This window comes from Nymphaea colorata, chromosome 1, assembly GCF_008831285.2.
Source record: "Nymphaea colorata isolate Beijing-Zhang1983 chromosome 1, ASM883128v2, whole genome shotgun sequence".
NCBI lineage: Eukaryota > Viridiplantae > Streptophyta > Magnoliopsida > Nymphaeales > Nymphaeaceae > Nymphaea > Nymphaea colorata.
In genome coordinates this window covers 36,061,101-36,088,470 of record NC_045138.2, presented here as the reverse complement: position 1 = coordinate 36,088,470, position 27,370 = coordinate 36,061,101, and the positions used below count along the sequence as shown (strand labels likewise).

General features: G+C 39.1%; 3 protein-coding genes across 12 annotated transcripts; 1 reads left to right on the top strand and 2 right to left on the bottom strand.

The window, feature by feature from the left end:
• Positions 1-2,496: 2,496 nt before the first annotated feature.
• On the top strand, positions 2,497-5,241 carry LOC116248818 (60S ribosomal protein L30). Its single transcript, XM_031621811.2, has 5 exons — positions 2,497-2,656; positions 2,779-2,884; positions 3,475-3,576; positions 4,876-4,944; positions 5,021-5,241. Exons 1-5 carry the CDS (start codon positions 2,636-2,638, stop codon positions 5,059-5,061), a joined length of 339 nt encoding a protein of 112 aa, XP_031477671.1. The 5' UTR covers positions 2,497-2,635; the 3' UTR covers positions 5,062-5,241.
• Positions 5,242-8,106: 2,865 nt separating this feature from the next.
• Positions 8,107-10,757, bottom strand: LOC116246479 (14 kDa zinc-binding protein-like). Its single transcript, XM_031618382.1, has 5 exons — positions 10,645-10,757; positions 9,178-9,235; positions 8,791-8,880; positions 8,245-8,420; positions 8,107-8,146 (listed from the first exon to the last, which is right to left on the bottom strand). Exons 1-5 carry the CDS (start codon positions 10,755-10,757, stop codon positions 8,107-8,109), a joined length of 477 nt encoding a protein of 158 aa, XP_031474242.1.
• Positions 10,758-12,844: 2,087 nt separating this feature from the next.
• On the bottom strand, positions 12,845-17,574 carry LOC116259971 (transcription factor GAMYB). 10 transcript variants are annotated; one of them, XM_031638083.2, is made up of 5 exons: positions 17,182-17,574; positions 15,656-15,764; positions 15,003-15,394; positions 13,846-14,857; positions 12,845-13,746 (listed from the first exon to the last, which is right to left on the bottom strand). In XM_031638083.2, the coding sequence occupies exons 3-5, from the start codon at positions 15,360-15,362 to the stop codon at positions 13,439-13,441; spliced, it is 1,680 nt and encodes a 559-aa protein (XP_031493943.1). In that variant the 5' UTR covers positions 15,363-15,394; positions 15,656-15,764; positions 17,182-17,574; the 3' UTR covers positions 12,845-13,438. The 10 variants fall into 10 exon arrangements, with proteins under 10 accessions (XP_031493943.1, XP_031493920.1, XP_031493929.1 ...); XM_031638060.2 differs by having other exon boundaries at positions 15,003-15,376; positions 17,182-17,572; XM_031638069.2 differs by having other exon boundaries at positions 15,003-15,376; positions 17,238-17,572.
• Between the last annotated feature and the right edge of the window lie 9,796 nt (positions 17,575-27,370).

The following is a 27,370-nucleotide window of genomic DNA, read 5'->3' as shown; positions in this document are numbered from 1 at the left end:
AGCCGTGGCCATGAGGCCCTGTCAGAACTTTGCCATTCTTCCAAGTGCCTATCTACATCCAAACGAAATCTAGGTGGGGGTAGACTTTCCTTGGGAGGAAGTCCCCAGCCGAAGCGAGTTGACGACTATATGTCATTAAGTAAGGCGGCCGACCATCGCCCTACTCGACAATGAGCATTCACTTGCTCACCCCCACGTGACTCTACGCGGTTGTGGAACGCAGCGTATGCGCCCACTAGGGGAATTGCCCCTAACCCACGCGCACCCCCTTGTGTATCCAAACACTACGCGTGGGGAACCCACTGGATTCCCCAACGACGGACTTGCACTTCCAAAGGGACTGCTGAACTTGATGCATTTAAACGCCTTGTCACTGCACCACCGCGTTGCACATTCCACGTGCATTGCTTTATGCTTGACTCGGCGACCGATTGATCCCACATGCCTTCCAACTATGCCTAAGCTGGCCAAGCAGCATGACCTTTTACTGGCTTGGCCGGGCCAGACATAGTCGACCGGCAACATGTTGATTCCCATGCCCAAATCCTTATTCCTGAAAATTTTTACTGGTGGTTTCCGGTTTCTTGGTAAAGCCAAATAAGGATGTCCACGAGAAGGATTTGGCTTCCCATAATCATCGCAAAGGGGACACTATTATTCTATTAGCAGGGATCTGAAATACAGCCCCAACCAGCTGAAAAGGGAGGGAAAGGAAGAGAAAATAAAAGCTTCCGCTCCCCAGTCTTTTGGCTACTATGATATTTGGAATTAGCAACGAAAGTCTTTATGAGACGACCAAACGCCATGGCCTAAATACCAGATTCTCTGATTTTCACAAAGAACGAAACTTAGTGCCCCTCCAGATTTTTCCCACTCCATGTCTAACCTAAGTCATCGACCGGAAAGGTGACCATCCAATCCAATACTGACCTAGTTCAACAAGTCATTGCCAATTTAGAACAGAGCAAATAAAGACTAAGCTATTGGAATTCTATGATCATCTCGGTCGATCATCATCGTCCAATAAGTTTTCAATTCTCACTGTGGCATAGGTAAAGCATTTCTACCAAATATTTATGAATGTATGCTAATGACTACAGCCACAGGTAGGCACCCAGTTAACCTAACTATTACAGGAAAGACTAAATTAACCCATGCCCATGTAAGAAGTATTATATCAAAGTAGAAGGCAGGATTTAAACTTCAGATGCTCGTACACCTGAGATCAAGTCTAATCATAAAGTAGTGTAGGCTACAGTGAGTCGCTTATCTAGGCTTACAAAACGCAGACCGAAATGAAATAAATACTCCACATGTATCATATATGTGTAGAAAAAGAATCTTGAGAATGGAAAGAACGTTTGAGACTTGCATACAAAAAGATCCAATTTCAAACGAAAGCAGAAACTAAGAGCACCTTAGAAACACACTCTCTTGGAGAGACCAGCACAAATGGATTGACATTTACTTATTTAACTGTTAAAAGAGGACGAAATTTATTGCATCTATGGAAGCTTCTATCTTCATGCATCTGGCATGCATTTGCACAAGATAGAAGCATGTCGAGGAATCAAAAGGAAAAAAATGTCTGGCGTTCAATGAGATCGGACATGACATAGTTTGATAATGAATCATTCTTCACAAACTACATTCTCTCTCGATCTCACACTCTCTTTTCTTTTCCTGACATGAGTGTACCTAGAAATCAAGACCGTGCGTTGGGCTGCTGCCACGTTGTTCAGCCACCATCCCATCCCATTGGCGAAAATACTAAAAGTATTTTACAAAATAACAGCTTAAAGTATGAGAATTCTTTGTATTTTAGCAGTTAAAATTAACTCTGCCAGCTTTATAGTGCTTCAATTTAAAAATTATTTCAACTGGTCTCGGTTTTTCGCAAAAAATTGTTAGTAGGATTTCCTTCGTGATGATTTGTTTGTCAAAAGCCCAAAAACTTCATGCGAATAAATACGCCAAGTAACGACGTATTTAATAATCTAATCTATTATGTGCTTGTTAACATGGCAAGAGTAAAGCTGCGAAGGATGTTGAGCTCATTGTGCGTGCTGATTTACGTTTTCATTTCTAATTGAGGGCTGTAAGCAATAAGATTTCAAAATATTTTTTTGAGGTATGATTGAAGGTGGTGCTCATGGTTCTATCAAACTGACCACAGATTTAGCATTTTTCACTACAAAATTAGACCCACAAAAAAGATTTGACTTGAGAATCACTATTTTTGTGACTCAATGGTGAACAATGCAATAAAGCATCTTTCAAATAAAAAAAAAAATCAAAATTTTCTTATAAATAAAAAAAAGGGTTGAATTGAGATTATGATATTGAAGATGTAAGAATTACAAATTCATGACGGAGTCTGTGCATCTCTCAAACCAAAGACAGTCGATTTGTTTTTGTTGAAAGTTAAAATTTTGAAACATTCAGCTATAAAATATGAGAAATACAAGGGCGTCTCAGGTATAAGGCTTTCAGATGAGTAAAACGCCCGGCCGCGGCTCCATCTGCAAACATAAAAGCGGGAGTCGTTTGAGGGTTTGGGAGTCGTTCTAGGGTTTGGGTCTCTTGGCGTCTTCGGCTTTTCGTCTCCCAGCCTTGTCCCCTAGGAACGGCGGCCATGGCGTCCACCAAGAAGGCTGTGAGTCTCTCTCTCTTCCCAACCCTCCTCTCTCTTGGCGGTCTAACCGCGATATCTCGCATTTCTCCCTTTCCTTTGTTGTCGATCTGATTGCGGACGTATTTTTGTTTGCTATTCTTTAGAAGAAGACTCACGAGAGCATCAACAATCGACTCGCTCTCGTAATGAAGAGCGGGAAGTACACTCTCGGCTACAAGACCGTCCTGAGATCTCTCAGAAGCTCCAAAGGTACCCATCTTTCGAGGGCTTCCGCTGAAATTCGTGAATTAGCTCTTCCTTTTTTTCCTTCGTCTCTTTGCGATGAATCTCAGGGAAGATATTCTTTTATTTTTTTTGTTAAACAACTGATTACGCTTTATATTTCATGCGACAGCATCCTTGCTGCATAATATGCTCGTGTGCATTTTGTACCTGATAAATCATTCGCGATGACAAACACACCTGCCTTCTTCTCCTGCTTCTTTGTCGGGCTGGGGGGGGGGATTATATCATGCCTGTGGTTTTTAGTTTTACTCTGTTAGGGCCCTGCAGGTTTTTATGTTTTATTTTTTAGTGCGGGGGTTTTATATCCTGATTTTGCTTTGCGTTCACCATTATGGTTTGCTAGCGTAGTTAATCTAAAAATAGTTATTGAGGTCAGATCAGCTTCAATAGTATGCCTACCGGGATGAAATGCAATATCTTAATTTATCCATGTGAAGTCGATAGGATCACTCTTCCAATGCCTGATAACTGTTTATATACGTCGGCCGTGCATCTTGCCTTGTGAATGTTACTGTCATTCAAACTCATCGAACATGCTCTGTTGTTGTGGGCAGCAAAATTGATAATCATTGCAAACAACTGCCCGCCTCTCAGGAAGTCTGAGATCGAGTATTATGCCATGCTCGCAAAAGTTGGAGTACACCATTTCAACGGGAGTAAGTTTATTGATTTGTTGTACTTTTGTACTTACATTGTGTTATGTACTTCTGCATCACTGTTGATCAAATGTCTAGATAGTAGATACTCACTTTTGCTCAATATATATTTTGCTGTTTGTCCTTCGTTTCCATTTTTAATCCTTTTCAAGAGTGCAGAGCATCTAGTTTTCTAGTATTGATGAACTTTTTAGTTGTCGATTTATGCAGCAAGCCCATTTTTAAGTTTGTCTGCATTGTACTGTTTTTAGATTTGATATGTTAAAGGTTCTTTAGATTTGTAGTGAACAAGACCCCAGCATTTGTTACTAATATCCACTGGCTCCATTAATTTTGTGAAACATAGCCATTTCCCATGTCTATTGCTTTTTTATTATATCAAAACTTATAAATTAAGACAACAAAAAGTGGTAAGTGCTGGTTGATTTAAAGGATTCACCGCCACACGATCATTTTGGATTTGACTATTTTGGATTCTGCAAACTCAAATTGTATTAGATTATAGATGGGCTGGTTCTTACATAGGAAAGCAACTAAATGTTATGGAAGTAATCTACTAAATGTTAGAATTGCTCTCCTAATGTGAATGTTAAAGATGAAAAGCTATAAGGTTTTTAGATTTAAGATGTTACGCATTCTCCTTGAATGTACTTATCAGATGTAGTAGGCAGTAGGCACATATGAGGTTACTTGGGAATTAATTTGTCAGTTTAATGTGTTGATCCATGGTGAACTTTTTTGTCCAATCTCCTGATAGTTGTCTGAAGCTCAATTTTGGGTGAAAAAAGGCATGGGATGAGTTGTCATTTTTGCATAGAAAACAAGTTTATACGAGTGATGTGATGCCACATGGGTTTCAAATGTCAAGTCATGGTTACTTTTGAGGTATATGAAGTGCATGGTTTGAACTTTGAATTAGTTACCACGATTAAGGGATCGGTTCATTTATTTGTTGTGATTTTGGGTGAAAAAAAGGCATTGGACGAATTGTCACTTTTGCAACAGAATACAAGTTTATATGAGTGATTCCCCACAGGTTTCAATTTTCAAATAACAAGTCATGGTTATTTTTCAGATATATGAAGTGCATGGTTTGTATTAATTATTACAATTAAGGGATTGATTCTGTTATTTGTTGTGTTTTTGCCAAATTTCGTTATGAATTTCACACTTGCACAGACATGCACATAGGCCTGCAGGATTTAAGTCATAAGTTGTTAATGCTACTTGCATTGCTCTCTTGGATCTTGGAAGAGTGGGTAAGGATCCCAGATTCACTCTAATATATTTTTTTCTCAGATAACGTGGACTTGGGTACTGCATGTGGTAAATACTTTCGAGTATGTTGTCTCGGCATTACAGATCCGGGTAGATCTCCGACCATTCATGTTGCGTTTTTCTGTTGTGGATGTGGCTCTCATATCTCTGTTATATTTGTTTTCAGGCGATTCTGATATCATTAAAAGCATTCCTGGCGAGCAGTGAGTGAAAACAGCGGAAGTGACTAATATCTCCGTTTTGTAGTTTCAAATGATTTTGGTAGTAACTTGGCCAATAGCCTTTATTGTGTTGCTCAGACGTACGAGTGGTTCATGGAAGAGGAGGAAAACTTTGTAGCATGAACCATTTGATTTCTGTTCGTGTGCATGAATTTCTTTTTCATTCTTTTCGGCTTCGGATTTCCCAGCTTTTATGCGCTTTGGTACTCGAAATGGACTTATTGGATTTTACTGTTGAGTGCCCACTATCTGTGCAAAACGCCTTTGCATCCCGGGGTGTTCACGCCTTTGCAGAAATGTTAAAACGAGTATTGCTTTCTTGAACCAGGTTTAGCTTTCGATTTGAATCGGTCGTCGTTTCCCGTCACTTTTTCTAATGGCAGCAGTGCTTGACTTGACGTCATAGTAACTCAGCAAAAGAGCAGGCCAAACATCCTTGTTCATGTTCATCCAATCCCCAATCTGAACTCCAAGCAGACGCTCCCACTACTCCCTTGTCCTCTCAGGCCGTATCACCGTTGTGCATTTCTTTGCAATCTGTTTTGCTGACACCTCTCTTTCAGTCAACCAATAGAGCTTAAAAAACAAAACACGTGCTAAGTTTTCTCGTTTGTAGATTTGATAGCCGTTAGTATCTAATTTTCCAAGAGAGATTCTTTCCTTTAGCTGGGCCTATTTGCAATGAAGACACATGGTTTCACAACCGTATGTCTGAGAAAAGCCGGAATACCAGTTTCCAGTGGAACTTGCGGGGATTAGACTCATCCTGTTACAGCCAAAGAACCAAATATGCAGTATAAACGAATACGGATGTTTTTACAATACAAAATCGCCCAAGGGCGCAACTTCTTTGGATAATAAAGTGACCATCCACGCATTTGTGGGTGACATCATGGTAGTCTTGTTTTGCTACTTCTTTTTATATTGATATTGATGTCTTCACGTTTTATGTACATTTCTTTGTGTAAAAATGTTAAGAAAATTTGCGTTATAACGATTTTTTTTTATTTGACGGGTAGAAGTGAAATATTTTCATCGCTAAATATCGATGCCGATGTTTTTCGTCATCATCGCGATAGACACTGTCGGCGACTGTTCTACCGTTACTGGATGTTTGGGGCGACGAGGATTTGACGGGTAGATGTTCTAACACCGGTATAGGCCTCATTTTTTGCAGAGTATTCAAGGATAGTTCTCATTCAGCTCTGATAGCTTTTCCTTATCTATAGAAGAAAGTTGTTAGCGACATAAAGTCGATGCTTGCTGCTTGTAAGCATATAACTAAGGTTGTTATGTTAGATCATCTTGGCTGTCGGGGATGCGTGTCCTCTTGTGATCGAACCACATTAAATTTGTGGCTCTGTTATTCAATGCTTCTTTTTGTTAGTTTCTTAATTCTTTGTGCTAACCTCTTTGACTCAATATGATATGAGAGCCAGGTTCGCTTGTATTTTCTATAAATAGTTGAAACCCATGTTGAATGAGCTACTGGCCTAAGAAACCCTGCATTTTCAAACTTCTTTACTCTTCCATTTGAGGGAGATGATCTTCTTTGATCATTCTTGGTGGTTGTGCAACCGGTCTTGCATCTCTTTCACTATGTAAAAGATGGGCAGCTACGTCGTGATCTAAACGGAACATCTCAACATAGCTTCATGCCTTTTGTTAAGTTTGATTGTAATAGCTATTATATATGTCATTTTGGACATATCGTTCCAATTCCATTTACTATATTTGAAAGTTCTACTATTCGTAGTCTTGAGTTGATATATTACAACGTTTGGGGTCCATCCCCCTTGATCTCTCATGGAGGGTATAGATATTATGTCTCCTTTGTAAGTTTCTCAAACTTGTTCAACCTCAGTTCAATGGAAAAATTCAAATACTATGCCATTGGGTGGAATATCAACCACATAGGTTGGCACTCCTCAACAGGATGGACCATTGAAAAGGGAATTCAATGCTTCTTTAAAGTTATCTATGCCTTGCTTTTCCAAGGTTGAGTACTTAAACTAATTTTGATGAAGATGAAGATGTTTGCAACTCGAAGTTACATTATACATTAATTACCCAACAGAAAACTAAACTTTCAGTCACCCGTAGAGCTCTTAAGGGGAAGGAAACATAATATTTCCATCTTCATATGCGAGACACAAGTTAGAAAGGAGAGCCATTGAATGTCATTTTTAGGATATTGTCCGTATGAAAATGGGTCTCAAATGTTGGGCGATTATACAAATGTCTGTACAATTATGTGGACATCAGATTTGATGAAATTAAGATGTTTATTGTTGATCATGAACAAATAGATAGCAACTTTGTTCTTCCAAACACATCTCATGAAGAAACTGTATATTAATGTAAAAAATCTCTATAGGGACACTGACGAGTTTGAGCAGCCAAATAAGGTTGAGCAGTCAAATGAAAATCTTGAAGGAGCGTTAGCCTTTTGCCAACCACATGTTAATCGACCAGGCAGAGGTGGTTGCCATAGCATGTGGCAACAGCCAACAGTCTCGCCATCTCTCACGACAGTAAAATCCCTCACCAAACCTCATGGTTCATGTAGTGATAACTGATAAGGTGAGTACATTGCGGTAGGGGTGGTGGTGTAGGTGAAGATCGAGAAAGGATGTTGGGACTTGAAAAAATTTATTTGTTTGGTAGGTCACTATTAGCATGGGATTCAAAACAAGGATGGTCATCTGAATTTTGCTCACTAACCCGACAGAGAGCATGAAAGTCTTTTCTCAAGAAACTTTTCACTTCGAGATGTCAACAACACTCATTTCAATATCCCATAGCTTTGTGATTAAATGATGCACATAATTGCATGGGCCACTATCGCCATCAACTTTTGCATTTTTGACTTGTGAGTTTACATTTTTCTTATTGGAAAATATGGTATCTTTTCATGAGATCTAGATGAATTAAGCTTGAAATGGTTTACTTCTTGCTTATTAGGGTTAAGAAATCTCTTCCTGCAAAGTACCAAAATCGACCCGAATCGTCACTTGCCACTGCGCTGGCATCAGCAGCTCTTGCTACTCTCATGTGTTATCCTTTGGATACTGTGAGAAGACAGATGCAAATGAAGGATTCACCGTACAAATCTGTACTGGAAGCTTTTCCAGGTAATTTTCCAATCTTGTATGAGTAGAAAAGTTACCTAAGAACAACTTTGTCAAGTTTGATTACAATAGCTATTATATTTGTCATTTTGTCCTCAATGCCACTCGGTCCATCATTGATAACAAGCCTGAAGCCATCTTGACCTTCCTGTTTGGCGATAACCTTGGCAGTGTACATGAGGTGGCCAAGAATCTCACGGTGCCTGTCCTCCGCCTGCAAGCAAAGCAATCCACAATATCCAGTCATTAAGAAGGGAGATAAATATTTAAAATGCCAGTGGAACCATCTATGTAAAGATCAATGGAATAGCTGGTGAAATAATACGGTTCTCCTTTTCTAGCTAAGCCAAGAACCAAATGCTCGTCCATCACCAATCATACTTTTGGAAGCCTCTGGTTGATAAAAAAACCTTAAATCCCAGTAGGGAGTAAATTGCAGCCTTGATCTTGTTCCAAATTAACAGAACCCATGGTATTCAAAGTTCTGACAAATATTCAGTTTGGTGGTGTTATTAATTCTTCCTACCAAATCAGTGAGGTCATGGTACAACAAACCTCTGTTAAGCATCAACATAATGTGATACCTTGGAGAGCTGAGACAGTCCATCTTTAACCTTCGGGATGATTAAGATGTGAGTTGGAGCTTGGGGGCATATGTCTCTGAAAGCATAAACCTGTAATACAGACCAGTTAAGACATTTAAAACAAAATTTCCTTGCAAAAAAGTTTGTTTTTTTAAGCTTTACTGTATTGACAACTAATAAGTAAAAAAGAACAATAGAGACACCAGACAGGTGGCCTAGAGGCAATTGTTGTGCGAAAAAAAAGTGTCAGAAAAACAGTTCTCCAGAACGTGCAATGAAAGGTACATAATACACTGCTTTATCTAACATACGTCAGGTATAACCTGAACATAAAAACCATTCTAGCTTCTTTGGATAACAATCGAAAGTGAAGTAGTAAAAGATTACCATATCATCCTCGTAGACCGCAGTACTGGGAATTTCCTTCTTCAATATCTTGTCAAATCTGAAAATAGGAAATTAAAGCTACAAGCCAAAAAAGTCCCCTCATAAATGGAAAACAACAATAGAGCTTTGTGTATTCTAATTCGAAGCAAAAGCCACGGCAGCAGGTGCTCCACATCAAAAGTTAACAAGAGCAACGTTTTGGGCTTTAAGAAAAAAATGTCTCGGGGCAGCATTTAATCCCGAACGACGAAAGTACCTTTTCAAGAGTAGGTCAAATAATACAAGCAGGGAACGACCATAACACATAGTGTTCTTCCAAGGCTAATCGTCCAGTTGTAAAACATGAATCCGTGTCACTTTTTTCCATGCAAGTATATCATTATGACTTTCAAGAAGAAAATTATGACGAAATTTCAGTGGATTTGTATATGTGTGTGTATGTGTTTTTGTATTTACTTGTGGGAAATGGTTTTATTACAGACTGCTAACTTCATAGACCAAATTCAGACCACCACTTAACATGCAACTTGAAAGCATTTTATTGTAGTCTATCCTTGTAGTCCTTCCGGTGCATCAAGCCTTGTTCAACCAAAATCATTGGTTCTATCTGCCAGAGGCATACTGAATGAGTGGTGGCACTAATCGTGTATGAACAACATCAGTTCAAAGTTCAAACTTCGATCATAACTGAACAAGGTTCATGGCCGCAGGAAAATCAAGGCTGCTTTTCAACTTAACTATACTTCTTCGATGGAAAAGAAGTCCTCATGAACCTGATGACGCACCTTAGGGCTCAACATCTCAAACGTAAGACCTCAGATGGGTAAACATATTCCTACTCCTAACCATAATTCGTATACATAAACTTCAGGCAAGCTATGAATGAAAATCTGTTGCGAGAAATTCAGACTTCGTGTTTGCCTCCATTTTTAGCACGGCCACCATGTCTAAGACTCTAACTCAAGGTAGATCTGAAATCCAGCGTCTTCAAACCAGTCCTAGATGTAGGCAAGAGTGCATTTTTGCCTTCCACAGCAAAGAAAACTTTATTCGATGACTCGAAAAACAGAGAATAAAGAAAACGGGAGTGACGACAAAGAACTTGCAAGAGCAAACAAGACAGAACAGAAAGTAGTGTAGTTTCAGCATTTCCGTACTAGCAGTTTGAATCGAAAATAAACATGAAGACGTACGACAGAACCTTAATACGCTTAAATATCAAAATTTGAAAAAGAATGACAAAGAAAAAAAATAAAGTTAAGGCTAAGTTGGCAGATCACATCATAAACGCAATCCGTGCTCTTGCGTTTTTCACCGAGAAAGACTCTTCAAGAAGCGTCAAATAGCTAGGAAATTCAATCAATCATACAGAGAATGCTTAGACATTACCAATTCACCAGATGTCATGGAGCCGACGCAAATGTTGAAGATTCAGATTCACGTCGACCCCCTCCAGGAATCCCATACATGTCCGGCGGCACCGCCACCGGGACGTTTCGATCGGACGCCGGGGCGGTGAAACCATCTGAAGGCCGTGTTTTTACCTCCCGGAGGCCGGAGAGGAACGGCCCGGCCTTCATTCGCTCATTGCCTGGGCGAGAAAGATGGAACCTGGATTGGGCGGGAAAGAGGCGCGATCGTCAGAAAGGGATCAGGTCAGAATGGATCACTCACAACCGAAATCCGACGACGGGCGCCTTCACCTTCGTCAGTTCGGTCTCCCCGCTTTTAGCCTTCCGCTTTTCGTGTAAATAGGTTTCGATAAAATGAGGTCGCGCTACGCTACGCTAGTTTGGCTCATCTATTGAACGAGACGGGTTCGAATCAAAAGCTGAACTCATTTGTTTTCGAGCTCAGCTCCTTTTGGCTTGAGTAAGCTCAGCTAGAGATTGTATAACACTAGATCTTTTTCAATGTTATTATGTGGCCTCTTCTTTAGCTAGTAAGTTTGAAATTTAAATCCTCTTGTGGTCCGGCCATCCTATACCAAGTCGGGCTGAGCTCAAGTTCACTAAGCTTGAGCTGAGTTCGTTGTTATTAATAATTGATTCATGTGAGGCCCATATGAGTCGATAAGTACTGTATTGGTTATATATACAAAACAGACACTTAGGGACAAAAACAAGATCATTTAATTTTTTACTAAAAAAATAAATTTAAAATAAAATATAAACATCCTAATATATTTATAAAAACTATTTTGATATAAAACATGCTTTGAATCAAGTTTTTTTTTTTAATAGAAGTGTAGATTGTTCTATTATCAAAATGTTGATGCTACGGAAGCTATTCATTTTTGTTTATTGTAGAAATACAATTAAAAACAAAAAAAATGATTATTGCATCATCAACCTATTAGATTAAAAAAAACAGTTTAAATTAAATATCATATGTAAAGGGTCTGATTTTTGTCCCTCACATATTGGTATGGTTTCTATCAATCCCTCATAAATATATCATTTATCGACTAATTTAAATTATTTTAAATTTTTAAAAAAAAAGTGAAGGCTACATACGCATATTAAATTATTAATGGCCTTGCAAAGAGGGGCGTTTCTCAATAACAGGTAGGAATCTGCTTAACCGCTGCACATCTGTCGGAAAATAGATAAACAATTAAATAAAGAGGTTCCTTGATAAATAATTCTCAACTGTTAGTGGCGGCAGTTCCCTCTTTTTGAAGAAGACCAGAATATAAACACTCACATTCATTTCAACTTGATATGATCTTAAAAGTGATCTGATAAGAAACAAATATTAAGTTAACCATTTTTTTACTTAAATAATATTTTTTAATAGTAAAAAAAATAAACTGTTTTAATAACGTCAAAATGTTGATAGTATATAAATCAATTATTTTTACAAAAATGACATTGTACAGCATGATTTATATTTACAGTCGTGCTTATAACACATTAAAAGCTTCTAATTTTGTTTAAACATGTATTTAAAAAGTCTTATTGTCGTCTGGTACCTACCAACTTTATATATATATATATATATATATATACTTAAACTAAAATTTCCAACCCTTCCATTTACTGCTCGCACTTACATTTTCCCTTTTTATCATTTTTTAGTTTTTTTTATTCACAATCATTCTCTCCACGCTATGATTGGTGAACCATAGAAAGGAAAAAGGAATTCAAAATGTCGTCCTATTTTAAGACTAGTTATATATATAGTTATATATATAGTTATATATATATACTCTCCCAGCCGGGGTTCTGTTAAGGGAAAAAATTTGGCACGATAAACACATATAAATAGTACCAGCCAACTACTGCAGCCGTTTCCTGCAAACCAAGTCTTTGTGACAGACAAATGATTGAATAAAAAGACTGTAAACCTGACAGCAACCAATCCACCATTCACGAAACCAGAAATCTGTAAGCGATCACAAATTGTCCAACGGGCAGCTTCGCTTTTAGCAAACAACAATGCCACGAGGATCATTTCTTTTAATGCAGGGGACATGGACACTTAGTATGAAAGAAAGGATCAACACAAAGACATTTCGATAGCATAACAGTGGAGCAGGTAACATGTTACACAAGATCATATAGAGTTCAATATTCCATGCTAAGTGGCTACTGGTTGCCGCTCAATTCAGAAGGCTCAGAAAACTGCCAGTAGAAGAGCATGGTCAACGACCAAGCACATCATATAACCAATAAAGAATGTTTCCATCTTATTTTATACACAAGAGGGAAGCGGAGGCCAAAGAGAGAGTTTTCATAATTGACACAACCAAAAAAAATAGAGATAACCCTGTGAGAAAGTACCATTTAGTAAGAATTGAGCATAACTGCATAAGCTGGGATAAGTTTGCTGTAGAAGTTCTTTCTCAGGTCATAATTCAATACAGTTCTGATTCAACAATGACATCAACCTCAAACAGGACAAACAAAATGCACACTTTCTGCTGATTATTTCTCTCAGAACAAACCTTAAGAAAGACTCATACTTGAAAGACAATGATAGTGCATCAAATAAAAGACCAGGAAATTTCAAATAATGGCTAAAACAACTGCATCAATTGCTGCAATGTAATCATGACACCGTGCATGCATAGCCACAGTAACTTTCTCCATTCTGCATCGTTTGGTATGATTTTCCAAAAGCAACTCTTGCAAAACAAGCACCAACTGAAACAATGCACAAAGACATTATGGTGCTATAAAAACACCATTTTCATCAAATGACTGGTTCCAGCCTACATGTCATAGATGGACCTCCTTGACATGATTGATGCAAGCCCTCAAGGTTGTTCAGACATTTGGCAGACAGCCGGCATATTATTCCAAGGCAAAGAACCAAGTGCACAGGACTGATTTAATGCTGAAGATTCAGTGTCTAGCTGTTTGTAGTCATTATAAAAATCCTCACCAAGAAATGTTGCAAAGGTATCTGTTACATTTGACTGTTCCTTTACACATTCTGAACTTTGTTCAAACCAGTCTGACATAAGTAATTCATCTGGCCTTGTGAAATGGATATCAATCCCCAGCTCATTAGTCTCAATACTTGGATTTGAAATTTGTTCAACTGCTTCTACCTTCGTAGTACCTAGAAGCAATACAAAAGTAAAGTTCCTCATGTAGTAAGAAAAAGGAATTTAATGCACTATAGGAGAAAATAATGAGTGCAGCACATAAAAATTCTCACCAGTCATCTCATTGACAGGCGAGGAGGCTATAAATGACCCACTTGCAGGAGGATTACATTCACTAAAAATAGAAGCAGGAGTCTGGCAAAAAGAGTCACTGAGTTCAGCCCACTCTGTATCGCATTGGTTCATGGTAGATCGATCAGCAGTCTCACCAGGCATTGCAGAAGAATGGGTACTGCTTTCACAGGAGTGATTCTTTGAGGTGCTCAGTGCTTGGGCCTCATGAATCAGTGCCTGTAAGAGACCACTGTTCCGAGGTGACGAGCAATCAGACTGTGCATGCATCATTGGAGGAGACTGGGTGAATGTAACAGCTGTCTCCAGGGGCGGGAGTGGAGGAATGCTTGCACCCAAATTGTTGAGAATGGTATCTGGATATTGGAATGAAGGGAGCTCCAACTTTACAACCTCATTGAGAGGCTTGGAAGCAGAGAAATTGCCATTTGATAGGGCATGGCTGCCGGACATCATACACCCCAGAGGAGATGTACTCCTTCTGTTTGGATCAGGATTGGACTGAAAACTTATGGAAAAGGGCCGCTGGACCTTCTCGAATGTGTCGTTCTGGAACTGATTAAATGGGGGATCATATAGAAATGAACAGTTTGTCCCACTAGGAAAACTAGGAAATGAGGAGTCATAATCTCGAAGTCTCTTGGCACGGTGAGTCTGGGGGCTAAGAAAGTTGTAACCTTGAGAGGATCCCAGACCCTGACCAAGAATGTTAGTCACAGAGACGTCAGGAAAGGAGGGTGTGTAAGGCAAGTTCTCCTGAGCAGCTTTAATGCTGTCGAATGAAACAGGGGGAATCTCAAAGCCACTGGCATGCAAAAGGCCTTGATGACCAGTGTCAAACACCCCGAATTCATTTACATTTTGATTTTGCTGGCCCTCATTTATAGTTTGCAGATTCATATCAGAAGGATAAAGAGGCAAACCAGCTCGTTGGCGTCTCTTTATTCGAGTGTTCCAGTAATTTTTTATCTCATTATCGGTTCGCCCTGGCAACTGAAACAAAAGGAGGACACACTTTCAGGAGCAGGCAAAAAGAAATGAAGATAATAGACTTTGCACGTTTTAATATGATCAGTAGTTACAAAACCTAAAAAAAAAAACCAGCAGTGCGTGCAAAATTAAGAAATGATTATTATACCTGTGCTGCCATTCTGGCCCATTTATTTCCAATTCTGGCATGGAGTTCAATTATCAGACGTTCTTCTTCAGGAGTAAAAGCACCTTTCTTCAAATTGGGTCTTAGATGATTCGCCCACCGCAAGCGACAGCTTTTCCCACATCGAAAAAGACCTGAGTGCTTTTGCACTGCATTCCAGTTTCCCTCACCATGTTTCTTGACATACTCTACCAGAATGGCATCCTCTGCAGCTGTCCATGGACCTTTTTTCAGAATTACGCCCCCCGGGGCTCCACTACTCCCACTATCATCAGCTGATGGTGAATCGGTCTGATGCTTTGTAAGATAAAGATCCTCGGTCTCATTTGCTGTCCGACCCATGTCTTGACCCACTCCTGCACCAGCTACACAGTCTAAGAGAAGATAAATTCGAAAGAACATCATTCTAAGGATTCAACAATGAATAAACTTAAGATCGAACTCATCATTTTAATGATCAAATATTTCATGCCCATGTAACATGGATGAGAAGCAGTATCCATCGCAAAATAAGAGAAACTCGAATAGAAGTCAACAGCTGAACCAAAAAAAGTTCAAAGAAGTCTTCGTAAATGAATGAGATCATTGTCAGGTAACATAATGGTTGCAAATGTTTCAGTTCCCAACCTCCATACCAGATAAAAAGCAGCCGATAGATCCAAACACAGGCGATCAAGATCAATGCTACAACAAATCTCCAGATTCTTCAGCAAGCAAGCAACAACAAGTTCGATCTGAATGCCACTGAAATCCAATGAGAAAAGCAGAATAAGTAGTTATTTATAAAAGCCTAAATAACAATTAACATATAAGGATAATTAATATATCGTATTCTTCACAAAATAAGATGCTGAAGAGTTAAAATGTGTTCTCGTTGGAACAACTCCGCAATTTGAGACAACTGATACAAAGACCAGAAGCCCATCTGTTAGGTTAAAGGCGGGACTAGAAGTTTCCATCGTTTCAGAGAAGAATCAGGAACCAGAACAAAGATTACAGCCTCAAATCTTACAAACAAGGAGAAAGCAGCAAGCACAAAGACCCATACTCAGAAATCTCATATATAGTATTCATTATGCTATATGCCTACACAAAAATAGAACAAGGAGGCCAAATTTGACGAAGGATCACCGGAAAAAACATATAGAATCTTTCCCATACTTAGCTACCAAAATGACTAAAAACTTACAGAGAGCAACTAAAACATGAAAAGAACTTTCCTAAGTTTCGATCCCTCTACACATTGAGGAAGGGAAAGCGTAATCGAATAAGACCACAATTCCACTTCCCATCACGCGATATCACCATGGATGAAATTCACCATGCAGACGAAGTGAAGACGGTTGGAGGAACTCGAGAGGATTTCAACAAAGAAGAACCAACCCACAAAGATCTCCTTCGATCTTCACATAAAAGAAAAAAGAAGAAGAAAAACCTAAATTATGCGGGAAAACCACCCAAGAGAGAAAAGAAAAAAAACAAACACAAAAACAGAACAAAAACCAACCCATTCTCGCACCCAATTCCCAGAAACCCGAAAAAGAGAATCACCACAATTCGCGAAGCTAACAAGGTACAAAAGCGACTTCCCCTCCTGAGAGCTCAAAATCCACAACGACGAAAGAGTAGATCCCCTCAGAAAGCGAGCACCGCACGAAGGCAGGAAAGCAGTAGCCCAAACCCCTACTACCACGGGGTTGTGCATCTGATCCCATGGACCAATGCCAAGATGACCGCCATCGGAGAGGTCCCAAATCCCAAAAAAGGAAAGGAGGCCCCTCCGTCTCTGAGGAACACAACACCCACTGTGACGTCACTCCGAGCGATTCAGACGCGTATAGGCAAGGAATCCGAGAGATAGAGAGAGAAGAGAGAGAGCCAATCGTTCGACGAAAGGTCAGGGATCCCCCGGATATACCGGAGTGGAAAACCCTAATCTCTAGAAAGAGAAAAAGGAATCTGTATGCGCGCTCGCTCGTCCACGCGGGAGAGAGAGAGAGAGAGAGAGAGAGAGAGAGGGTACCAAGGAAAGCAGGCCGCGAGAAAGCTATGCGAAGAAAAAAGAACTTTGGGAGGGCAGTTTTGCGCGAGAAAATCTTGGAGGAAGAGAAAAAGGGAAAGAAAAGAGAGAGCGAGGGTAATTTTATAGCGGCTCCGAGACCTCTGAACATGCCGTCGGCGCAGACTGACCCCCTTCCTCCCCCTCCTCCTCCTTACCTCCAGAAAAGTTCCGGCAATCTCCTCTCCTCCTCCGTACCTCCAGAAAAGCTCCGGCAATCTCCTCCCCACCTCTTCACTCTTTCCTACTTCCTCCCTCTCTCAAATTTCATGGTCTCCCTCTGGACCCCTCTCCATCTCTAGAGACTTTCCACCCTGAGAGGAAACGAGCCCGGCCATTTCAAAAACAAAATCGGCTCTCCCCGACTGGTGCTTATTAATCTTTAATTCCTTTCTCTATTTTCCTTTTCTTCCTCCCATCATCAATTTTCCACCCAATCAAGAGGTGCCATCTTCTTTCTTAAATTTTCGGCTCCTTGCGATTATTTAGAAAAGCACCTTCTCTACCAAAAAGTATCAAACCGGTGGCCGACAAAGTCTCGGCTCACATCGCTTAAAGTTTTAACCTTCGTTCATCTTTCCAAGCTCCAAATTCAATTAAAAAACAAAACGGTAAAGCGTGTCAAAATCAGATGGGCTCTGGGATCCTTTTTTCCTCCTTTTATCTGTGGTCTCCTTTTCTTTTATAAGTGGAAACCAGGATCCCCTTGTCCAGAATACCGTGTGATGCACCTATTTTTAGAATGTAGTAAATGTCTCCTCTATCATTTTGTCTTTAATATGATTGGCGGTAATTCTTGAATGATATTTTGTTTTCCAAACGCACACACTCTCTCTTCCCTCAAGCATGACCAGAGTTCTGAACATTTATTGAACAATTTGAGGATTGAGGCGTTCCTAGAGTCAATGCATACAAGTATTATGATATCATTATTACTTCAAATTTTGCGGCTGGATCTGGCCATGCCTACCATTGATCCAATAAGTTTTTATGGTTGTAAAGTTGTTTTGATCCAGTTTGACTACGTCGATATGGCAAATAGACATTCGACTTGAGGAGAATGAGATCTTGAGTTGATGAAATTCATCTCAAGTGTGCTTGAAAACTGACCCAGTTTTGTATAAATTATGTCAAACAAAGAAACTGTGAAAAGAAGAATCCAAAGTTAATCCTTATATTAAATCAGTAATGCAGATTGCATTTACACGGTCTAATAAGATCAAAAAAGCTAAAGAGATTGTGATTCCCCAAAAGTACTTCTGCAAGCTTATAGATGACCATGTATACAAACAGTTTCCGATTATTCACTTATAAAAAAAATATCTCCACTAACATGCATTGCGTCCTCGAAGAGGAAAAGATTTCCCGAGCCTTCAATTCCTAAGCCCGAAGAAAGATTCTATAAAAGTATGCTAAGAATGGCAATCGCATAAAGTACTGCATGTTATTAGATTTAGAATGAGTGAAATCGTGAAGAATCGAACTGCCCTCCCCATATGTGTCATAGCTTACATATCATGAAACCTCTGATTGAGACTTGGCCTTAATAAGAATGTAATGAACCCCGTTGAAGCACATAGTAGGCTAACTTTCGATCTTAAACTTAAAAAAAAAAATGAAATTACATTTCGATAGTTATAATAATATACCATTTTACACCAGCAGTTGGATATACATACATTTAGTCTGCCAACATAGTGTTGCAAGCCACATAAATTAGCCGACAGAAGTGGAAATAAGCTGTCACATAATCAAAGTTACAATAAAGAAAGAGCAAGACGTATAAATTAAGGTTCGGCTCTTGTATGTTCATCCCTCCGAGTTTTCATATATACCCATTAGAGTCATACTTGAAAAGGATTATTAATTTTAAGTCATAATCATGTATCGATGCCACCAAAAGAAGTAACTAGAAAAATAATAGAAGTGAGAGCTGGACATGTGGAGAACAGAAAAAGAAATGCCTTTATTTAGAACATCAGCGCGGACTCGTACTTAGCAAAACAAGTCCTTGGGATCCTGCAAAATAGAGAGAAAGGAAGGTTCAAATCATGCTCTAGTTTTATGTGCTAATTTAGAATTTCACTCATTTGATATTTGTTGTTGAGGCCATGGAATGCAGAGAAAAACAGAACAAATGACAAATGTATGTTGTCAACGTAACCATGAGAGTTAGAGCCATAGTGACGATGAATAAAGAGACATAACGCGTAGGTCACATCAAGGCATTATCAAGAGGGCGTGGACATGATGCAAATGCAGATGTTAAACCAAAATTCATGAGGTTTCTCACTTGAAAGCACATGAGCAATCACATCATATGGCCCGTCATCGTCGTTGCTTCTTTTGTGCACTCACATGTACAATCACATCATACGAGAACTGGATGGGTGGTATATTATTGGATTATCTTGCATGAAAAACATCTATATATAATGTCTATAAAGCATGGCGTTCCATTGCCACAGACGGGTTTCCTAAATATTTTGAGTTTGAATTGGATACTCAACTTCGTATCTTGACCATATCACCAAACTCGGCCTGGTTCTTGCTTTTTAGAAACTTAAATGCAGGAAATTCCATGTATGTGAAGCACTGCTACTTGCTTTTCTTGGTGGCATTTGCTACTTTAGGGCAAAGTAATGCACGTCAAGCTGTCTTTGCGGCAGCTATCTCAATGGGTTAGAGCTTCACATGTAGTGTAAATTTGGCTTCTTTCACAGCCACAGGAATCTCTAAATGGAAATCCTAGTCCATTCGCTGGTGGGTACTTCACTGGTTCGATATAAAGCTGACGGGAAAACGGCTTCGAGTTAAAATCCAGAGTCCAGATCCAGATATGGTAGCGCATACACAAAATAAAAAGAAAACTTGATATATCAATCTAGAACTCAGGGAAAAAGTTGGTGCATTCCTAGTGTGTAAATTAACCACTTTCATGTGAAGTGTTCTTCATTGGTGAAGTGCTCCGGCAATCGCTTCATAAATTCACCATCGGACTGACATCAGCGTTGGAGATGCGGGTTTGCTTGGGCACCTTCTATTTGTTGCATAAGTTGAGTTATGTAAAGCCAAACATGCTGGGCGGCCTCAGCATAGTCATAAATATCATTTATGGGTTTTAAACGGGGAGATTTTTTTTTTCTTCGCTTATAATACCATAAAGTTGCTTTCCTTTGAAAAATCTTGAAAAAGAAAAACAGTAATAGAAAACGCGAAAAAAATCCTGTTTTTTGTGTTTGCATGGAGCTCTTTTCCTTTTGTCAGCTTTTTTCCAGAGGACAGTGGGTTTACAGTTTCATGTGGCTGACCTATTTTTGAAGTATAAAATTAGTTTTATTTAAGGAAAAAAAAAAAAAAACATGTTTGACACCTGGGGATGGTTGGATCCGATGATGATCCTCTCGTCTTGGATTTTAGGCGAGATAAGATGAGAGATCCTCACATGCTCGGGAAGATTTTCGACACAGGGTTTCAGATTTGTGAGATTAATGATCATGAAAAAACTTCTTTAATCGTCAAACAGGTCGCAGCTTTTATGTGAAGTCGGAATGGAAGCTGGATCTTTCCGCATTTGCGATTGAATGCAGAAAGGAAGGAGCAGACCCAGACCGTGGTTGATTAGGTTGGCTTCTGCAGCAATTCTAAACTTTTTTTTTTTTTTTATGTGTCTACAGCAAAAATGGCAACAGTGACGCACAATTAAAAAATCGTAGTGGCAGAAAAGGCTTTCACTGGCGCAAACTCTCGATTCATGAGTGAAAGTTTGATCAAGTTTTTCTCTTTTGGGTTTATGGAAGGTACGTTAGGCATGCTCCAAAGTCCAAACAAGTCATGTCAAATGTAAACACCAGAAAAATATTGATCCAACTGTAAGATCTGAGTCTAACCCGGACATCCGTCAACCAAGCATGAAAAGGACCTACAGGAATCAAACTGATGATCAAACTCTTCACCGTTCCGGCAATAGCTATGCCCCTCAGGCACCTCAACCATCCCATGAGTTCACACTGCACTTTTTGGTAGTCCATAGTTAGCAATAGGTACACAAAAATGGTATAAGAAGCTTATTGCGTGTTGGAGATGCCTTCTGCAAGGCTAGCTCCACATTTACAAATTTAAGAAGTCAACATATAATGTGAACAAACCTCTTGGTTTGGTTTCCATTTCTCAACACTCTTGAATGAGGCGGAATCTCTTTACCATCTCCTTTTCTTCAAAAGCCTCTTCGGAAAAGAAATGCTGTATGTACGTAAGAATCAAGCCTAAACTAATCTCTCACAAGATTCCCAGACATATCACGTGAACGGAAAGGCAGGTTGTGCATCACTCATGAGTTGTATGAAGATCACCATGAGCTTATGAAACTGAATATGCCATGCTTATTTAGGCCACGAAAAATTGCTTCGTGTTCGGATATATTTATATATTTAATGCCAAAGCTACAAAAACTATTACATATTCAATGTCATATAAAAAAAGTTATGTTCCACCTTTAGATTTACATTCCCTTCATTCATAAGCATTTCTAACCGAGGATGCTTAGACATATCTAACTTCAAAAGAAAGGAACTTATTACACCCACCCCTTTTCAGATGTATTTGCATCTTCATTCTTCACCTCTAAGATGTAAACACATCTTAGATTTGAAGATTTCTTATAATGCGCTCCAGATCACGAATACGATTACTTACAAAAGGAACTAACGTTCATTTAGATCACGAATGTATCATTTGATGATTGCTCATCACAACCTGTAGTTAACTTCCCATTAATTTTTTGTCAACATTGTAATGAAAAACACCTATAAAACTGCAGTTATTTCTTATTACATACATCATAATATCATTGTGTTGCAAACCATGTCCTATAGCAAGTTATCAAAACATCTGGTTTTCCTAAAACATCGTTTTTGGAAGATGGCATCCAAACAGAACCGTATACGACCATAATATCATTGCATAGGCTATATATTATATTTTGTTAGCATTCATGAGTATTTATGGAAGCGAAAAGCATATGTGTAGGATCTTTGTATGAATTTACTTTTTCTTTTTTTTTTCCTGTGAGATTGGTGTTTTGAGGAATATGCTTAGCTATTTTAGAACATGCCTCGTATCGTATTGGAAGAAACTGAACATTTGAAGAAATATTTTGGTCCAGTTCTTCTTTTTCATCTTTCCTTTTCTACGTATAGAGCTGCTCGGAAGTTGGTTCCCCTCCACTTCAATTTTGGTCTCAAGACTGCCCATGACTAAGAAATACTAATCTCTGTCCCTTGCTCTTCAATGATCGGCGTGCTTTCCGACGTTCTGTGATGGGTCAAAGAACTTTTCTTAAGAAAAATTATTTCTGTCGTGCAGATGCCCACAAGCGAGAGGGGATCTTCACCGGAGAAGGAAAGAGGAATGGGGAGAAGTAAAAGAATCTGCGAAACCAAGGAATAGCCGAGCACATTTATGATTTATCGTGCAGATCCAACAGCTTGAGGGAGGTGTGAATATATGGTTTACAGTTGCAAAACAGGAACCTTCTTTTGTTGTCAATGGCAGCTGCAATAAATGTGAATGTTATTATTTAGAAAACAATTGCAAAAGCGCTGGCTGCCAAATTATGACCGCCTAACGTTTTAGACCTAACAATAGCTTTTCTTGTTTTTTCCTGTAATTTTTCAAAACATTGCATACAGATTAAAAAAAAGAAAAATTAGAAGGATAGTTTGTAAAATTGCTCCTCTCGAAAATTAAATATTTAACAAATCAAAAAAAAAAAAAAAACTTCATCTCAATAGGTAGTGAGGGGGGCTCGCTTTGCAGCTGAATCCACGGTTGACCCGAGTTCGAAGATAGACGTTTGTCCGAGAGTTTAAGTGAGAGTCTGCCTTTGTAGTCAAGTTTAGTTGACTGCTGGAGATTTTTCTTTCTATCATTTAATTTTGATTTTTTATTTTATTTTCTACACGTTGCTTTTGAAATGAGAAATTTTGTAAATTGCCATTCAAATTTCATTTTTTTATTTGAAAGTTATGGAGAAAACTTAAATGGCGATTTTGTAGGTCTAAAATGCAAAGTGGGTATTTGTAATTTTTGTCTATTATTTGATTTTGTATTTTAACTGTTTAATTTTTTCATAGTTAAAAGGAAAAAAAAAAAAAAAAGAAAATCCGAGGAATTCATTAATAAAAAATGGGTGATGAGTAGTCACCAAGAAAACAAAAGACGGTAAAAAAACAAAAAACAAAGATAAATAAAGAACCATAGAACAACAGGGAGAAGAGAGAGAAAATGAAGAGAGAGAGAGAGAGAGAAGAAAAAGTTTGGTTTCATGAGTTCCCCTGGCCTCCAAAACAAGGAGCTCCCAAGGGTCATGTGGGACCCACCTTGACCGGACCCCCATAATACGCTGCCTCACAAGCCATGCCCACCACATGACGGCACTCTTTATTTTTTTCAACTCTCAGCAATCCATGAGATCCACCCTAAAAATAGGAAAGAGCCACCGTCTCTCTCTTTCCTTTTACTCGTGGCTTTGATCTGATGAATTGGAAGCTTGTGCATTGGGGGAGAAGGAACGATGGCTGCGCCCATTAGATCAGATCAGATGGCCGTCCCGACTGCCTTCGTTATTGTGATGTATGGATGGATGGCTGGGGTCGGGAGACTCCAAATGCAACTCTCATAAAGCAAAAGGGGAAAGAAACCCTCATACGTCGATCCACCGAGCTAAAGCAGAGAGAGGAAGAGGAAGAGAAGAAAAGAAAAAGCTATCCCACCCACTCCGCCACCACTTCTTGATCTTCATTCCCTCTATTATCATCCAAAACCTTGTCTTCAACACATGAAGTTGCATTTGATGACGCCCAATGGGTATGTATCGCCGCCCACTTTTGGCTAAAGTTACTCAATTTCGATGCCTCTGGCTCGGCCGCACCCGCCCGCCTTTCATCTTATGTCCTCACCTTTTGGTGTCAACTGGCTCTGCTGATCGGCTTTGATTCAATCTGTGGGTACTCATGACGTAAATGCTATGAGCCAAGTTAAAAGGAAGGAAAAAAAGGGGACTCCACTATAAGGACAAAATTGAAAAAGGTTAATTTTTTTTTTAAAACGACAAGAATACCTTTACATAAAATAGGAAATGCCCCTCAACAAAGAAAAAAAAAAAAAAATTAAGGGTGCGGATGCAAATGTCGGGATCAAGGGGAATTTGCTGGTTTGTATCTTGTGCAGCTAAAAATAAAGAAACCTTTAAATCAGATTCGACCCATTTGCATTTGCGACCTGATTCAATGTGCTGGCGCCAATCTCAAGAAAAAGTGCATTAATCAAACTTCCTTTGTTCTAGTTCCATTCCCCCTTGTGCGTCTCCATCAAATTGGTAAAGTTCCTATTGAGGAAGAAGCTGCAGTGAAATGAGAGCTTCAAACCCTTCACCGAGTACTATTCGAAAGCATCGTAGGTGTCCACAATGCTCTGGAAAAAGAAACATCTCATAAGATGCACCAGGTGATTAGAAATAGCAGGCGTAGGCACCACCGAGTTTATGATTGAAGTCTAAAGATCGATACAGCTTTGTGGTGCTTGATGTAACTGATAGATACGTTCTCTAGTTTTAAAATCCTCGGCAACCTTAGCTTCTGACTTCATTCGATCGACTTTAGCTTTAACCGATAATTCGGATGAAAATTCAAGGTTACCACGCGTTTCTGAAAGCACAGCATAACTTGTGGTTAACTCTGTCATCTTGATCTTCTGCAAGACTAGCTTACGTGCAGGTTAAGGTGCAGGGAAGCGGTCATTGTCAGTTAGATCGAGGAAGATAACGTTCGTAATCATCTCTCAAGCGACCGCTTAATATCAACACCTACGTGTTGTAGTTTCTGAAGCTCCGGTTAGACTACCGACCGGAACTCCTCAGGGGCTCCCCATGTTGAGATTGTCTCAATCATCTGTCAGTAGCTTTGACGTAGTGAGAGAGAAAGAGAGAGGCCAAGAGAGCGACGGGTTGGCATTTCGTAACAGGAAAATCTTGCTTTCTTGACAAAAGGAAGCGGCAACATCGTGGGGTGCAGGTCACCATCTCCCTCTCCCTTTCCCTTTAGGTCTCTGCGTCACTGGTGCCAATCCCATGCGAATCTGCTTAATTTAATTATCCATGTCTACTTTTCAATTTACTTTGTCTAAAAGAATTTTGTTTGAAAAATTAATTTTTAAAATCTAATTTACTGTTAAGGGTACTCTTTAACTTATGTCAATTGCTTAATCCTCCCGCTCTCCCCGGCAATAATAAAAAATCCATGAAATTATGGAAGCACAGTACTTCATGTCTTGAAGCATGTAAACGTGTGAGTAAAATATAACAAAATAACCAAAAGCTGTGAACCCTGAAACCTTTCTTGATACATTCAAATGCTTGCTCATCTAGATGAGCTCTCGATAACATACAGTCCAACGATTCCACCAGAAAAGTCGAAAGTGTAAAGTAGGGATGCATATATTTATGTATGTAAACAATATACTCAATATAATAATAGGTCTAGTTAAACTTACTATTTCAAAGCATCGTAGGCATTTGCAATGCTCCTCTATTTATATTGCAGAATATTGGACACCACAAGGGCTTGAGATTTTATTATATATTTTTTTATTGAAGAGTAAGCCGTCTCATGGTCCCTCAACCCGGGTTTCTAGAGGGCCCAATCTACTACTGTGAGTGAAACCAGCAATATGACTTTGCTGTTACAACGACGATCTAGGATACCTTGGGATGCTTCACTGCAGGTTACCATCAATCTATGTGGATCACCTAGTGAAAATTTGTGTTGTTTTGTCTTGTTTTGTGCACACAGGGTCTTGTATTGATTGCTCATCACAATGATCATGTTCATTGCTAATGGACTACCATTGAAATCCTGCAATACATGAAGGTCCAGTATAACTCACTTACGATAGTAAGTTCTACATCAAAAATGCATTATGAATCTAACTACTTATTGATATAGGTCATGACTTATTGTATAGCTTTGTTTGACATAATTGTATATTTATTTTGTCAGAACATGTTCCCGTACTTAGAAAAATTTAACCCGTCTTTCTATCTCTATAGATAGTTCTTGAGAGATCGTGATCTACATGATTGACATTCTCAATCTTTGTGATGAGCCATCATTGGCGATTTAGACATTGTGTCGAGTTTGAGCTTTGTAGACATTTCAGTTGTTTGAGTCTAAGTAACTTTGTGTGAGACCAAAAAGGGTGTCACTTAAAATAGTGTTTTATGTTTTATTAGTGTTTGATTTGGTTGTCTTTTGATCATTACTTACGCTTTTTTTTGGTAGGGTAAGACTCAATTGCTTCTGTTATTATTTTAAAAAAAAAACTTTGATGTCAAAAACTTGGGTTGTGACGGAAAGGGATTTTATTTTATTATATGATCGCTCAAGGTACTTCCTAGCTAGCAGGGGAACCTGCTACATGGATCTGATATGGTTCGCGTTGGAACAGGAAGCTTGATGGGGCAACTTGAAGAGTGAAAGATACGGTTAATATCAATATTATCTTCTAAAACATTGTTAATGTAAGTTAAAAAGGTTGAACTGTAAAGAAAAAGTTTTACACTTTTATTTTGCATCTCCAGTTCTATCATAGTGTCACTGTTACTGTTACCCTGATAACTAGGGTTGCCTTCATCTCCAAAATACTTTAAATATATTAAGGTGGTGCTTTTTTGGTTTTGACAAAGCGTCTAGATGTATACTAGCACCACCTTTGTCCTTGTAGTATAATAGTATAACAAACACCATACTAAGTGTCAATGACATTGGTTCATATCTCAGTAAATTTATACCTACTATCTCACCTTCCATGTCCCGTATTTTGGGATAACACAAAAGATTGAGACAACGTTGACACTCCACCTGGAAAAATGTCTAACGCAGGGTGTACTGTCCATCAATCCGTGACACCCAATGGCCATGTGAGCATTCTAAGGCATGTCTGAATGGATGAACTGGATGTCTCAAAATGAGATATCCAACCTAAAAGTACAATAATTTCTCAATTAAACACAGAATTGAGTGTTTGAGGCAAACAATTCTTTTATTATTCTAAAATGACACTGTAACTGGTCACACGTGTCTGGAGAGTGATTGAGATAGCCTCCTATTTACAAGACATATGAGACGGGTTGTCTCGGACATATTGCATTTGGTGGCCTGAGGAAGCCACCCAACGCCCCTTATTGTGGAAAATTTCTTCACGGGGAGAAAGCTGGGCTTGTTTCCGGGACCAA